We start from the raw sequence: 17,264 nt of genomic DNA, 5'->3' as shown, positions 1-17,264 counted from the left end.
GCGTTTATCTCTAAAGTGGAACTTTGAATGATTTTCTTTTGGGTGGGTAGATTTTTTCTGCACTCAATCTCTCTAGTTCCTGAAATAAAAGAGAATTACATTTGTATGCAATATGCTGTACTCTCTATGTAAATGTTTTTAATTCTGTTGAGATGTATAGGTTTACTATGAATGAATTTATACCAAAAAATATATTATAAATCCCAGAGGGTAGGACAGGGTCAAAGTAGGGTATAGGGGTTTAATTTACAAAAAAGGAATGATAGAGGTATAATCTTTAGAAAATCTTCTCAAAAACTGAAATGGTTAAATGGTCACAATGTGTCACATAAGAATTTGTGAAGAAAATTTCAAAATTTTTCCAAACAAGATCTACTGTTCTCAGTTTTGTATTTGATACCATATAAAGCTGATTGATTATAGTTATGGCCATTGTTTCTCAGGTGAGTGACGGGTCCATGGGTCTCTTGTTTCAATATTTTGGTATACTAATTAAACTTTATTTTTTCTTGGATGTTGTAGGTTGTGAAACTTCACCTGTAAGTAAACATAATATTTAACTACCTTATTAAATTGATAGCTATACCCTTGCTGAGAAGGAGAAGGCATACTGTTTTACCCATATGTCTCCGTCTGTCTGTAACAAATTTCTTTTGCATTTTTCTCAGCAACTTGATTATTCACAGATGCTTGAAATTTTAACACACTCTCTGTTCACCTATGCCGTATTGTGAGGTTATTTAAACACTAATCAGACATGAACTTTCTTTTAAATGATAATATGTTTATTTTTAGCATAAATTTTCAAACAAAGTTTTTCCAGAGATTTACCTGCAAATATTCATTGCAGAAGCTCAACATTTAACACACCCTTGTTTAGGTATGCCATTAAGAAATTCGTTTTTCTACCAAATAGATATCAACTTCAAGTTGAATGATGGCTTTTTCTATTTTTAGCCTTAATTTTCAAACAAATTTTTGTTTAAGTTTGCTCAGCAATTATTCATTGCAGATGCTTGAAATTTTAACACACTCTTTGTTTAAGCATATCATATGATTGGATTCATTTTTTAACAAAATCAATGTCTAGTTCCTGTTTAATGTTGACATTGATTTTTTAGACGGGGTCACGTGACCCCATCTATTGGTTAAATATAATTACTGTCAGCCAAAGTTTCAAACCGGAAGGTATGCGTAGAACACATGAATTGAGTCTACACATAAGAAAATAGTGCAGAAAGTTTTCATGCATTTCAGTAAATATGTATTATAAAAACATGCATTAAATCTTTTTAAGTCCTCTGTGTATAAACAAAATTCTATTTAGAAAATAAACAAATAGTTTTATTGATCAAAATATTCTTGCTCGGGTTCAAATGTGAAATGAGTTGCGTAACTGAATGCACAGCGCCGTTGACGATTCAGTTGGTATACGAGCTCATTAATCAATAGAAGAGGTTGATGGTGGAATCGAAATTAAAGTTCCCAAACGCAAGGTGCCATTTTTGAAAAGTTGTGAATTTTATTTTGACAATCTTTCACCTTAATACTACTTCATGCGCAAGCCGAAGTTAAAATCGGGACGGTTTATACACAGGTGTTTTACATATTAAATAGGTGTTTCATCTGCTTCCAGTCTACTTGCGGTATGACTGCTGTTCGTCTCTAAAGGAATTTTGTTCAAAGAAAATAAAAACAAGTCTGAATTTGCCTTCTTGTTTGTTGGCTCTTTAGTTGATTAAACTGAATTTAAATTTTAGACAATGCATTGTAAGCAAAATCTATAATAGATTATACATTTTGGAAGATTTATACATCATATAATATATACAATCTTATCGATAGAAGAACCAAGTTAAATGTTAATGTTCATATTTTCCGGCTTAGTTAGAATCAGACTTGGGGTGAATTACAGGTTCATGTTCATGTTCACTATCAGGTTCAAATTTAATGACTTATACAAGATTGCTGTTGCACTTGTAGTTCTCAAAGTAAGGTTGGTCCCGTAACATTTGCACGCTAATGGAAGAGTTGACAATCTCTTTTATTTATGTCTCTGATTTTCGGAGTATGATTTTTAATGAAATTAATTAGGAATGGTTGTATCGTAATTCGTGAAGGTGATGCATGAGTTTACACAAAAAAGTAGTAAGGTGCGAACAGATTTATTTTTACCTATTAATTTTGCATGAATCGCAACTGAAGAAAATCGTGTCAGATAAGTCGGTCTTTAAAATCAAAATGGCGACCGTGATAAATCTTTTTATTGTCAAAGTTCTTGGAATCTTATTGTAAAAAAAATATTTCTAACGTCAGGTGCCTGTGTTTGTTATCGGTATACAAATGTTCACTTTGTTTGTTAATTCAGCAGTTTTAGAGTTTTTGGGGTTTTCATAAAACTTTTATTACGGATACCATCTGACTTGTGGATTTTCCCTTGGATCACAAAATTGAATAAATCTAATGATTAAAATAATAATTATCTACATTGATATAGTTGTTTGATTTTCCCGGTTAGTAGTAATCTTTAAAAAATTTTCCTTGGGGTCTTATTTTACATAATATACCGTTGTGTCAGTTTTCTACAATTATGAAGGCCGGGATTGAGTAAAATTTAGACAAAGTATTAGACAATTGCAAAAAAGCCGAATTAACATAGATTGTAACAACTAATTCAAACTCAAATTTTGGATGCATATTCGAGGAAATCCAGGACAATTACAAATTCAAACTTTCAAGACCCCGTCTTTCAGTACTCTCAGTACTTTGATTTAGCTTACCTGAACCAAAAGTTCAAGTATGCATTTCTGATCACCTGTTGTCTATTGTCCATCCTTCTGTCTGTCCACCTGTAAACTTTTCACAATTTTAACATCTTCTCCAGAACTACTGGGCCAATTTCAACCAAACTTGGCACAAAGTAGCCTTAAAGAAAGGGATTCACAGTTGTGAAAATTTAAAGCACCACGCCCCTTTACAAGAGGAGATAATTGAAAATTTTCGAAACTCTTCTTCTCAAGAACCATTTAGCCAGAAAGATGAAACTTATGTGTAAGCATCCTCAGGTTGTGAAGATTCAAAGTTGTGAAAATCATAACCCCCGGTAGGGTGGGGCCACCATGGTGGTCAAATTTTTACATAGGAATACATGTATATAGAGTAAATCTTTAAAAATCTTCTTTTCAGAAACTAATCAGTCAGGAATAGTGAAACTTGTGTGCAAGCATGCTCAGGAAGTGTAGATTCAAAGTCATGAAAAACTTGACTCCCAGAGGTTGGATGGGGCCACAATGGGGGGAATCAAGTTTTTTCTTAGGAATATATAGAGTAAATCTTCAAAAATCTTCTTCTCAGAATCCAAAAGTGTCAAATGCTTGGGAATCGATCTGTATTGACAAGTTTCTTTCATCTGAAAATATTGTTTTAAGCATTATACAAAAAGTAAATGCTTAGAATAAGACTTAATTTTTTTATACACAATTAATTGCATCCTGTCTTAGTAAACAGTCCAAAAAAAATTATTTGTTCTGCCTTGATACAATATGTTTTTGACTATGCTTAAATGTTCTTCTTGGTATTGTGAAATACTGTGGAATCATTAAATTTCGTGGGGGCTGATTTTCTTGGACTGCTTAAACTTTACAGGTTCATGGGGATGTAATTTGGTGTAATCTCTTATACCTACAAAAGGAAATATGACTCTATTATCTTAATTTATTAATTCCGGGATGATGTTAATTCAAGGATGAGAGTGCCCATGAATTCCACAAAAATTTAGCCACCATAAAATCTAATGATTCCACAGTAAACAAACTACTTAGGCATTGATAGCAGATTAGCGTTAGGGGGTTATGTAAATTTTTTCTGCAATGATCGCTACCTTCATAACGGGCATAAATCATTAAAGAAAGAAAGAATTTTATTGTTTATATTTACATCTTTCTTCTAACTAGTAAATAAATTGAGCGTAAAAGTAAATAAAATTCACTAAATTACTGTTAATGTACATAAGTACAGACCCTGAAAGGTACTACTACACCAAAAAAGCGTGCGATTTTTGTGCGAGAAACGTTTTGTGTAAACCGTTTAACGTTTCATGTAAACCGTTTAGCATTTCGTGTGAATCATGAGGCATTTCGTGTAAACCGTTTAGCGTGTCAGGCGAAGCCTGTAAATCTTTCGAGCAAAGCATGCGAGAACCTTGTGAAACGTTTATCAGATTTCATTCGGAACTCTCTGAGAATTCAATTGTTTCAATATGGCGCCCGTGGTTTACATTACTTTAAACCGTTTGTGATTGGCAAAACTCATTTGTATGTATTCTCATAAAAAAAAACTAGAAGAAATGATATACTTATCTTTTTTACAAAATTTAATTATTTTTTAACAAACTTAAGAAAGGTACATGTATTTAAAGAAGACTAGTTACAGAGTACATGTATTATGTTTTTATACAATGTTTCATTACTGGTACCATATTAAAATTTGCCATACATATAAATATTAAATACAGTTAGCAAAACATGACTTCTATAGGAACAAACCTAAATCAACTTTTACGTACACGATCATGTCTTGATAAGCATGTATTTTTTTTTTATTTACATCGATAACTCTTACTGAGACTATTTGGCCGCGGACAACCAGCACACAGGACCTCAGACATCGGGTAGACCTGCACCTGGCTAAACCTGTCAATCATACTCTTTGTATTGGATGGTCATGCGTCTCCTTTTTTTGTCAATAGCCAATATAAATTTAATGACTTCAAGCTAGTCGAAATCAGCTTTTGATGAAGCACACAATTCTTATGATAGATTTAACAATTGTTTGAACAAAATTAAATGTTAACATAGAAAAAATATACTGTTCATTTCTATGAAATGCGGGAAGTAAATTCTTTGGAATCCCGATTAAAAATATGTCTACAAGTAATTATTTTAATTATTTAAACACTGTTAACAGAGAACAAGTTTTAGAAGTAATTAACACCAGGGATTTGCCTACAATGTACACATGCAGTTAATTATTATGGGAATGTATATGCATGGTTCTTAATTCAGATGCATTGTAGATGCACTGTATGTCGTTATACGGGGCACTGGTTATGTAAACGAATATTGAGTCAAAAATTTAAATCATTTTTAATTTTTATTCTTTCCGATACAATGTTGAATAACTTTTGGGAAAAAAATCCGAAATTGAAATGACAACTTTTTTTTTTTTTAATCGATTGATTTTTTTTCTGTGGTTTACACGTATGTAAGGAACGTATTTATTTACGCGAATACTACGATGTAAGGCAAAAATCAATTGGTTGTTTTTGTAACATTTTTAACGAAGTTTATTTACTGTTAGTATTTTACATCGTATTCTCTGAAATAAATAAAAATACTACTGTGAGAAGAAAAAACAAATCCCGCCGAATACTGAAAAACCAATTTCAGTTTAATCATATAGATTTCATCTTTGGTATTGATCATTGAGTTACGGTAACTTTTTCCTGGATTTTTTTTTCATTATTATCGGCATTAGTAAGAATCATGGATATTTCTTTTGAGCAATAAATATACCTGTATTTAGTATTAGTTTTTGTTAATTCTGTGAATAATGTTTTTTTGCTGTGAATATAAGTATAAATTTAATTTAAGTAATCAATTTAATACTTATGTACATATATGTTTCTAATATCAGTATTTCTACTATTTCATGTTTTCTTATAATTTATTCTTACTAACAGAGTCAGAGGAAAAATTCGAGAGGACGTAAAGAAAACGAAAATCGATCAGGATAAAAGCGTGTCCAAAGCATGTGAAAAGCGAGCAAATCGTTTCATGCGAGAATCGTTTCGTGTAAACCCTTCAGCATTTTGTGTAAATCGTTTAGCGTTTCAGGCAAAGCGTGCAGCGTTTCGTGTAAACCGTTCAGCATTTCGTGTGAACCGTTTAGCAAACATGTAGTGAGCATGCAGCGAGCGTGTGATGTAGTAGTATGTTTTAGGGTCTGTACATTAGCTAAAAGAAATAGCCAAATCGTCTCCTGTGAGGCTTTGAGTCTGACATCACCATAATTTTTCTTAGGTAGTTGTATGTCTCGACCAATCGATAAGCAGGGTCTGTCAATTTCAGTCCTGTCACTTTCTTTTCAGTTTGAGCCGCAGTAGATTTCGATAAACGGGGCATGTATATTTCAGTCTGGCTGTTTCTATAGCGCTATGAATTAACTATAAGTTTCTGTAAGAAATAGAGGGAATAATACTTGGTAGATGTAAGTATAATGCTGTATTCTTTTTCGGTACCCTACCTTAATTCCATTGTGTAAACTTGTCTGAGTAAACTATTGCTATCCGTTTTCATCCGTCGTTGTGCGACGTGTGTCGTCCATCGTGCAGTTTACATTTTTAACTTCTTCTTAAAAACTACAAGGCTGATTGTTACCATTTTTGTGTGAGGCATCTTAATGGTAAGAGGAATCTAAATTGTGAAATTCATGGCTTTATCACCCCAGGGTGCCACAGGTGGGGCCAAATATGCCAAAAAAAGCCAAATTTTCAAAAATCTTCTTCTGTACTCCCACACATGTGAGTAAAAAACTGGTTGCATAGATATAATGTCCATGAAGCCCTCTACCAAAACTGTGAAATTCATGGCCCCTGTGTCAGGGGTTCTGGCTCTAGGGTGGGGCCAATATGGCCATATAGTAAAAATGTATTAAATCTTAGAAAATCTTCTTCTCTACTCCCATATATATTTGTTAAAAACTACCAAAATTGTGAAATTCATGGCCCCTGGGTCAGGGGTTTAGGCTCTTGGGTGGGGCCAATATGGCCATATAAAAAAAATATATTAAATCTTAAAACATCTTCTTCTTTACCCCCACACATGTGGGCAAAAAACTGAATACATGGTTAAAATGTCCACTAACTCCTCTACCTAAATTGTGAAATTCATGACCCCTGGGTCAGGGGTTCAGGACATGAGGGGCGGGCAATATAGTGTTAATGCATATGATGTTTAAAAAATTTCTTCTCTATTCTCACACATCTGTATAAAAAACTGACTTATAATTATCTTACCAGGAAGTCATCTACTGAAATTTGAATTTTCATATCCCCTCGTTTTGACTCTAGGGCAGGGCCAAAATGGATGTATAGGTGTTAATGCATATAGTGTTGAAAAATAATCTTCTTTACTCCCACACAACTGAAAGGAAAACTGAATTCATGATTTTGTAGACCAGATCTTTAAGTTTTAATTTTTTATTAGCTCACCTGAGCTGAAAGATCAAGTGAGCTATTCTGATCACATTTTGTCCGTCGTCCGTCCATCCGTCTGTCCGCCTGTAAACTTTTCACATTTTGAACTTCTTCTCTAAAACCACTTAACCAAATTCAACTAAATTTGGCTCAAGGCATTCTTATGGAAAGATGAATATAAATTGCAGAAATGAAAGAAAAATTTTTCATTGAAAGCGGAGAAAACAAGGGGGGTGCATTTTAAAAAATCTTCTTCTCAAGAACTACTGAGGCAAATTCAACGTAATTTAGCATGAATAATCCTTATGGGAAGGAAAATATAAATTGCAATAATTATGGACTAATTCTGTTTCAAATCTGAGTCATTACGAAAATAATAAGAAAGAAAAGGCCTGTTTTAAGCAATTTATAGCATCCATGAGTCTTGGTAAAATGGGTAGGCATGACCGGGCCAGGGCAAAACTATTAATCTGCCAATCTCATTAAAATTTCAAGATATTTACTGACCAGTTTATTTGTATTCGGTGTAAATATTGCTGCAAAATAATGTGTAATTGGAAGTGACGATTGCTGATCTGCCCCGGCTTTTATTTTGCCCCGGCCCAGGTTTGCTTACCCATTTTACCAAGACTCGTATTCCATAATTCTAAAACGAGGTTCTTTGTTTAAAGCAGCCATGACACTATATGATAAACGGGTCGATCTGACAATGATGAATTTGTTTGTTGTGCAACAGTTCGTGTACGAAGGGAATCTTTGAAACATGCAAAATACATTGGTGCCGATTTTGTGAAGTAAATTGAGGCTAAATATTTCAATGCGTTGACAGTTTTCACATATGACGGTGGTGTTAGTTTGTTGTGATTTTTGCTTCGTTTTCATTTAAACATCATTAAAACAGTTTCCATAGTTCTGACACATTTCTGTTGCGGGGATAAAAGAATTATCGCTATTCCTAAGAAAATATTACAGCGGAAAATTATTCTGGTTTGTAGCCATTTGTTATTTTTGAATAAAAATAAAATTATGGGTGGGCCTTAGTAAATTAGAGTGATGTGCCTGTCAATACTCTAAACATGTCACGTGACAACATTTTTCATTCCAGTGTATTCATTAATCAAGTGTGAGTAAAGTTATAAAAGTCACAAGTTTACGCGAGGTAAACAACAGTCATTTAATTATAATGGAGAAGACAATTTAATTAAATTGTTGAATATTTTTTATTTGAGAAATTGAGCGCATTGAGGTGCAATTTTCTTCTTCACATATATACATGTAGGATTTTTGATAAAATACAGTAACTATTATATTTTTAAAAAATACATTAACTAGTAAGTAGTTGAGGAAGAAAATGTACCGATATGCTCTCATATATTTTGATCGTTTTATTAAGTGGGGGAGGGGGGGGCAGAACGAAAATACAGGGAATTAGAAGTTATATAACAGTGTACCCCTACCAAATATTTAGTTCTATATCTTGCGAAGGATTTTCTTATTCTGTGTAAAAACAGTATTTCATGAAGGTACAATGTCAAAGATTACGTGTATGCAAAAATAAGTGTAAAAATCGAATACTTTACAATATTTATTTTTTTGTTATTCTACCGTGGGCCATATGGCACAATATCTTTTGAACGCCCATTGTTGCTCAGGTGAGCGATGTGGCCCCATGGGCCTCTTGTATATTTTATTATAGGTTTCACAGTTCTTTTTGAAAGATTCCAGGCAGGGAGGTGGTCGTCATTACAAATTTATAATTTTTCTACTCCAGAATGAAACCTAATTAAATGCATAAATGAGACTCCACGACTAGTTTGTGTATGGGTTATATGCTACTCAGGTGACCATTAAGGCCAATTGGCCTCTTGTTTTGTTATTAACTTAGTTGTTATTTAAGGACCCCATTGGAAATAAGCTTTTTAACAAAGCTTTTATTGGATATCCCTAGGTTATAATAATCATCTCTATATAATTATAACTGAAAAAAATTTATCCTTATGAAGTTGCCTAGTGCTGAGATAATGTCTGTTTTTTCTATTTTACATATTTTATATGTGTAATTATGGCATTCTGTGATATCAGAGATATACGGTACTCTAACATTAACCAGCCAATGGTATAATATGACCTGAATGAAATGAAATTAACTTAGAGTGGGGGTATTACTACCGTGAGCATAATTAGCACATGACGTCATAATTTATTTGAAGAATCATTTTCCAGTACTTTACGGCTCTAAAGAAATTATGTAGAAAATTAAACATTTTCTTGAAATTTTATGTTGAGTCGTGGGAAAAGTAATCCCGATACCTAACGGTATATACAATTTGACATCATTTTAAAGAGGAAGTCAAGAGCTTGTTTCATTCCGTTTTTGGAGATACTGTAGGCATTCTAGATATATTTCATTAGTAAAAAATGGACAAAACTCCTAAATTTCCTCCTTATTTCCTACATATTTCATTGAAAATGACAGTTTAAAACATGATTTTTTATTGTGTTTTCCAAAAATTTTAGCCCAGGTAAACCCTATCAAACAAAGCTATTGTTTTGAAGTATCATGAAAAAAATTTGTATCTTAAATTTTATAGACCTGTAAGACCTCTCATTTACTAGATCTTGACCTTAATACATTTATTGCTATTTTCATGCTTAAGTAACTGAAAGCTTAGATATTAATATACAAATTTAAGAGCTGATTATGAAATCCCTTCTAATTGTGCATGTATGTTGTAACTTTGAATTGGGTATATGGGATACAAATCAAAATAGAGATGTCTTCTTAAGGTGAAGGGAATTCAAGTTTGTCCACTAAACCTTGTGTGAAAGTTCAGGTTGTGCAGATTAATGTTTAATCAAATCATGATTCCCTAGAGATAAGTAGGGCCACAAGGGGGGGGGGGGGTGAGATTAAAATTTCAGAGAAAAATCTTCTCACAAAACAACAAAAGGGCTTGATATTTACTATATTACAAATATGTGGATAAAAATCTGAAGATATTTTAACTTTTTTTGCAACATCTTCTGTACTATATTGTCAACATATTTTGGATATGCATACTGTAATGCTGATTTGATTGGCTATTGTTGCTCAGGTGGGCGATATGGCCCCTGGGCCTTTTGTTTCTCTTGAAATTATTATGACACCCTATGCAATTTAAAATCCAAACTATCTTGTCTTAACTACTAACATACTTTTTTACAAGAATCTAAACGATATAAACCTTCCCTCTCCTTTTCATGACATGTTTCCAGCCAATTTCCATTAATTTTTTTGCAGTTTTAAATAACCTTTCAAAGTAAAATAATTTTGAATATAAATCATATTCTTTATGATCTCATATCCTCAGCAATGTTTGTTAACTCTAAATTATCCAGAATTTTTGTATTTGTACCATAAATCTGCCTTTTATATATAGAAAAATTTGATTAGTCTTAAAGTGTTCTTCGAAGAGGGGAGCTAGGGCATATTGCTGATGTCTGTTGGTTGATCGGTCGTTCCGTCAGCCAACAGTTTCCATTCACTTTCTTTGCAGAGGATGAACATATTGAAATATAGTTACAGGTTTATCATGATAATATGTAAATTAAATTAGATTTTGGGTATGATCAAGCAATTTTTGGCAGAGTTATGCCTCCTGGAAGTAGTAAATTTCCATTTATTTGCATTTTGTATTAATTTTCTTTGCAGAGGTTGTACTTACGGTACTGATATGAAATTTGGTCTAAAGATTTATTACAATGGTATATAGGTCAAGATAAATGTTTGGTACGATCGACCAATTTTTGACAGAGTTTTGGGTCTTGGACTTAGAAAAATTCAAATTATTTGCAGTTTCCGTTAATTTTCTTCACAGATATTGTTTCAATTTTTTTTCAGTTTCCATTCATTTTTTATGCAGATGTTTCCAAGGGAGGGGGGAGGGCATAAGTGTTTTTCATACATCTCTTGTTTTATTTCATTTACACTAAGGCCAATACGAATCCTGTATTTACTCGCAACACCATGATGGTGTTTTAATCCTTTCCGCGATACACCGTCGCGGTATTGTCATTGCAGTGATCGAGGGGCCACGATTTTACCGCAATGGTGTAAGACACCGTAACAGGTGTGTTATCTGTATCATTGATTAAACCGAGAAGAAGAAAAAAGCGCTGTTTTAATTATTGTTAAAATTTAGATATAAATTATATTAGAAGAAAAGTTCATTTTCTTTGAACTGTTTTTAACACAAACTTCTAGAATTCTAGGATGTATTTTGTAAACAGTGTGTAATGAATAAGCAGAATAATTCCTTTGAATTTAAATTGAAAAACAAATTTTTATTTCTTTGAAATTAAGTTATTCTATCAAGAAAGTTTCGCTGTTTGTAAGAACAGACTATATACTTCTATTTTGCGGACCCCAAGTCACACTTATTGCTGCAGGTCACCCACCCTGATGGCAACCACCAAAATTCTATATACACATACTGTATACGTAATGTTACGCAATTCACCTTTCTCTGTTGGTGAACTGACACTGCGAAATTTATCTCCATGGATACTTCAGAATAAATGAATGTTCATATTTTTAAATCCCGGGTTTTAAACGACCAAAATAAGTATTGGACGACCCACTAAACATCATACTCATACTAAATGGGATAGGAAAGTCAGTTTATAAATACACACGATTTTAACATAAGCATTTTTTCCTTAAACTGATTGAACCTTTTTAGCTAACCGAGACGAAGTCAAGGGGAGCTTATGCTATACCGTCGGCGTCGGCATCGGCGTCCGGACCTGGTTAAAGTTTTTGTTGCAGGTCCTGTATCTAAGCTATTACTTGTCTTATCTTAACCAAACTTGCATGGATGATGCATCTGGACCTACTTATGGACTTGAAAGACTTGGATGCTGAGTCTGGGTCCTAAATTTCAGATGCTGGAGGAGGTTAAGGTTTTTAGTGCAGATTAAAGTTTTTGTTGCAGTTGCCCTTTGATAGCAATATCTAAGTTACTGATGGTCCTAACTTCACTAAACTTGCATCGATGGTGTGTCTTATGATTCTGATGCACCAGACAGGCTTGAGTGCTGAATCTGAGCTTTAGGTTTTGGATGCTGGAGGTTGGGGTTTTTAGAGCTGGTTAAAGTTTTTGTTGCAGGTGCCCTCTGATGATTAAATCTGAGTAACTACTGGTCCTAAGTTTACCAAACTTGTATGGATGGTGCGTCTTATGATACTTATGCACCTGACAGGCTTGAATGCTGAATCTGAGCCATAGGTTGCGGATGCTGGAGGAGGTTAAGGTTTTTAGAGCTGGTTAAAGTTTTTGAGCAGGTGCCCTCTAATGATTATATCTTAGCTACTCCTTGTCCTAACTTCATCAAACTTGTGTTGATGGTGCATCTTATGATACTGGTGCACCTGACAAGCTTGAATGCTGAATCTGGGCCATAGGTTTTGGATGCTGGAGAATGTTTAGGTGGTATGGGACATCTGTCGATATTAATGTGGTTTAAAGTACACATGAAATACTTTCACCGGTTTAGAATTTTCAAATTTTACAATATCTAACCAAAAAATAGCTTTTAAAAATATTTTGAAAGGTAAAAATTGTAAAACCCACAGTGGGAATCGAACTCATGACTAACAGATTCGTAGTAAAACCTCTTAACTCACTGCGCTATGCTGTTAGATGGCAATATTGGGAAAGAAACTACTTATATTACTGCACTTAATTTTATTGTTTATTTCGATAAACAATGCGTCACAACATGGAAGTGTCCCATACCACCTTAAGGTTTAAAGAGCTGTTAAAAGTTTTTCAAACAGGTGCCCTCTGATGATGATATCTTAGTTATTACTTGTCCTAACTTCACCAGACTTCCATGGATGGTGCGCCGTATGATACTGATGCTCCTGACAGGCTTGAATGCTGAATCTGAGCCATAGGTTTTGGATGCTGGATAAGGTTTAGTTTTTTGGAACAGGTCACATGTTTAATAGATAATAGTACTATTTCAAACTTGCATAGTTGATTAAACTGTAAGATTAATGAATCGCAGAGGTAGCTTCAGATGCAGAGCTTGATCTCCATTTTCAAGGATGCTTAAAAAATATATCTTAGCTATTACGGGTCCTAACTTCACCAAACTTGAATGGATGGTGTGTCTTATGATATAGATGCACCTGACAGGCATGGATAAAGAATCTGAGCCATAGGTTGCGGATGCTGGAGGAGGCTAAGGTTTTAATTGCTGGTGCCCTCTGATAATGATATCTTAGTTATTACTGGTCCTAACTTCACCAAACTTGCATGGATGATGCGTCTTATAATACTGATGCACCTGACAGGCTTGAAAGCTGAATCTGAGCAATATGTATCGAATGCTGGATGAGGTTTAGTTTTTTGGAACAGATTGCATGTTTTATTGATAATAGCTTGCATAGTTGATTTAACTATATTATAAATGAAACACGGAGGTTGCTTCAGATGCAGAGCCTGATCTCCATTATCAAAGATGCTAAAGAAATCTCCTACCTCACTCAAACCTGCTTGATAGATAGATGTGGTTGTTGTTAAATGATATAACATGATTCCTATGATATAGTATCATATGATATGAAACACTATTGTTTAATATGATACAATATAATATCATAGGTTGTATTGTAAAAAGTTATATGAAACGATATGATATTGTATCAATTTTCTTGTTATTTTATGATATGATATTGTATCATGATATTGTTATGTATTGTATTGTATATTATGATATAATATTGTATAATATTATATTGTATTATTAATTTATTATTTTATCACATAACACTACTGCATATGTTATTGTAATATATAATTATATTGAATCCTATGATACAATATTGAATATTGTATCATATCATATTGTATAATATGATATTGGTTTTTGTAATTTAGAATTATTTTACATAAAATTGTATTATATGATATTGTAATATTATATAATTTCGTATCATACGAAAATGTATAATATGATATTGGTTTATATGATATATCATCATATCACATGAAATTTTATTATATAATATTGTAATATATATTTTTGTATCATATGATACAATATGTATAATATAATATTGTATTGTATAATATTTTTGTATAATAATTTTACTTTCTCACATGATATTGTATCATTTGATATGATAAAATATTATATTATGTATCAAATATGATACAGTATCATACAATACATTGTTTTCCCTCGTACTGAAATGTCACATTTTCATTGGATTAAACATGGCCCCTGATTGCCTCATAGATCTCTATATAGGTTCTTTGACAATTAATATAATATCATTGGCCACCGCCTCACCTACTTATCTTGATATTTCATATTATTTAACACAGAATTTGTGTTCAGTTAGTCATTGAAATATTTAGAGTAGTGGCCCTTTGGAATTATTTTTAAATTAGAGTAGTTGCCCTTTGAATATGGACGTCATATTGTGTCTGGAGCAGAACAAAATGGCAGCGTCTAAATTTGCTCAAATCTCTGCAGAGGTTTAAAATTGAATAGCAACAAAACATTGTAAGTAATAAGGGTGAAGCGAAGATTTTTTAGAGCGTATTTGAAAGGTGGTATTAATAATTTTGAAGAGTTTAAATGAGTTAAAATTGGACGAGATGTAAGGCATCTTGTACATGGCTTTGCGTAGATCACCGCTATTTGTGAATGAATATGTCGCTTGATAGTCTTCGGGAAAACAAAACACTTATTAGGTCAGTTTCTGACTCAATATGGAAATATATTTGGTTGATCAATCTCATAGACGGCTCGGGTTCGCCTTGCCATCTATGAGATTGATCAACCCAATATATTTCCGTAGTGAGTCAGTAACTAACCTAATAAGTAATAATATCATACTATATTATACAATGTAATATATGTTTCAGTGTTATGGTGTTTTATGTAATATGATATTGTATCATATAATACTATATTGTATTATATCTTAGGCCAAAAAAAATAATTAATGATTTGTTTCTCAGGCACCGCCGCATCAGTAAAATCATTGCCGCATCAATATTTTTCCGGATTTTTCATATTTTATCAATATGTACACAAACGCTCAGAATAAAGGCTTGTCTCTGTCAGTAAAAACGTTATTTTATTTGACACATCTACCCAGTGACCAACCTACGGGGCTACTTTGGCTAAATACAAGTTTATGTAAATATAAGTTCTCCCTTTGTGGTCGGTAACTTCACCAGAATTTCCTCAGAAAGAGAGGTTGAAGTTGCCCTGTATTCTGAGTTTACGATCGTGAAAGTTAACCCCAAAAGCAATAAAATGATAATCATCTAATTGAAAAGACATTTTCATAGCCTATTGTGATTAATAACTAGCGACTGTCTTATTTTTAGAGGTTATAAATACGGTTGATGCATTCTCATACTGTGCACTGAAAATTACAACCGATGTTTATAACTTTAGGTGCTGATATTACAATTAGTTGGTAACTTGTAATTAGTTAATAACTCTGCCAATTTCGTGCTAAAATAATCTTAAAAACCGTTTGTCTACAGTTTATCTTTAAAATAAAACAGATCCAACTATATGACGGTTGTAATTGGGTTGTAATTCGGTCAAAGGGTTGGATTACTACCTCCAAAATACACTGAAACACATAGACTGATTTCATTTGTCATTTAGCCAACACAATTACGAAACATTTCATCTACAAAATGTATGAATACACCTAATAAAATGGATAAGATTTTAAATTTTTTAGGAGTTGTTTTATTTTTAATTGACTTGCTTTTAATCCAATTCAAATTAAGGTTGAATCTGTATATTCTATACATGTATTATCATTAGCATTATGCCATTGTCAAAGAATGGAAGTCTACCTGATTTCTCAAATTTCTCCCTATTTTTCTGTGAGGGAGAATTTCAGAAATGAAGTCTTCCAAAACTAAGTTTGCTCTAGATTGGTCCCTGTTAACACTACCACTGAAATTTCTCTGTTATCTTAAGAAATTGAAGCCTCTATGATATTGCCTAGTAGCAGGAATAAAGGACAATTGTATTGTTTGACAATTTTATGAAGACTATATAATTTACTTTTTCTTGATTTCTGTCCTCAATTAAGGCACTGGAGATTGATAAGAAAACACCCCAAATGAATGCTTTATTTGATAAATTTTTATATGGCAAATTCAACTAGTGAAATGCCATAGAAAGTCCCCTATTTCAGTTCAGACTTGTGTTGTTACTGTGGAGGGGAAAGATGGGCCGCAAAATGAAGCAAAAGCACAAACCATTTGTCATGTTTGTTAAATTGCAAAAACTCAACCTTTGAAAAGGAAACAGAAACAGCTAAAAAGAACAAATTAAAACAAATATTTAAACTTTGCCAATGTATCGGCTTGATGAATATCTGCTGATGAGTACACAAATAAATCATAAAATATGGGTTATCGTCATTGTAAATTTTGTGTTAAAAAAAAAAAAGAACCTGCCTGCCTCATCGAAATTTCAAAATTTTGACCCGAGAAACTATTGATTAATTTTTTTTGGCCTTTTGATATTGTATTATGTGATCAAATAGAATAATGTATAACACAGTACAATGTCATATCATAAGTTACAATATCATATCATCATTGTTTATTACGGTATTTTATTGTATTATATGATTTATATTGTAAGTATGATAGGATGCAATATTTAATTTTATATTATTGTATTGATTAACATATGAACATATGATTATCATACAATTTTTTTAACAGATGATATATGATATTGTATCAAAATAGAATCAATGAATATCCAAGATCATATAGTATGATTTTCATATAATATGATAAAGGTGGTCTCATGAAGGTGATGTCTCATAAGGGTGATGCCTCGTCTCGGTGAGCTTTGTAATCTGTGATTACCTATGTTTTATTTTAAAACAATTGATAAACAAGTTATACAACTTATATTAATATCTTTTGTTGGCACGGATGTCAGCGCGAGGGGGTCTTCGATG

The 17,264-nt window shown here is 32.7% G+C and overlaps 1 protein-coding gene across 5 annotated transcripts in view; it reads left to right on the top strand.

Moving 5' to 3' along the window:
* Positions 1-17,264, top strand: part of LOC105320498 (uncharacterized) — a 140,373-nt gene that overhangs the window by 100,154 nt on the left and 22,955 nt on the right. For all 5 annotated transcript variants that reach the window (XM_066079298.1, XM_066079299.1, XM_066079297.1 and 2 more), the window contains exon 14: positions 523-539. In XM_066079298.1, coding sequence (XP_065935370.1) covers positions 523-539 — 17 coding nt within the window. The remainder of the gene's footprint in view (positions 1-522; positions 540-17,264) is intronic.

The sequence above is a fragment of the Magallana gigas genome, chromosome 3 (genome assembly GCF_963853765.1).
Source record: "Magallana gigas chromosome 3, xbMagGiga1.1, whole genome shotgun sequence".
NCBI classification, from domain to species: Eukaryota; Metazoa; Mollusca; class Bivalvia; order Ostreida; family Ostreidae; genus Magallana; species Magallana gigas.
The sequence above is the reverse complement of the archived record's forward strand: the minus strand, read 5'-3'. Positions and strand labels throughout refer to the sequence as shown.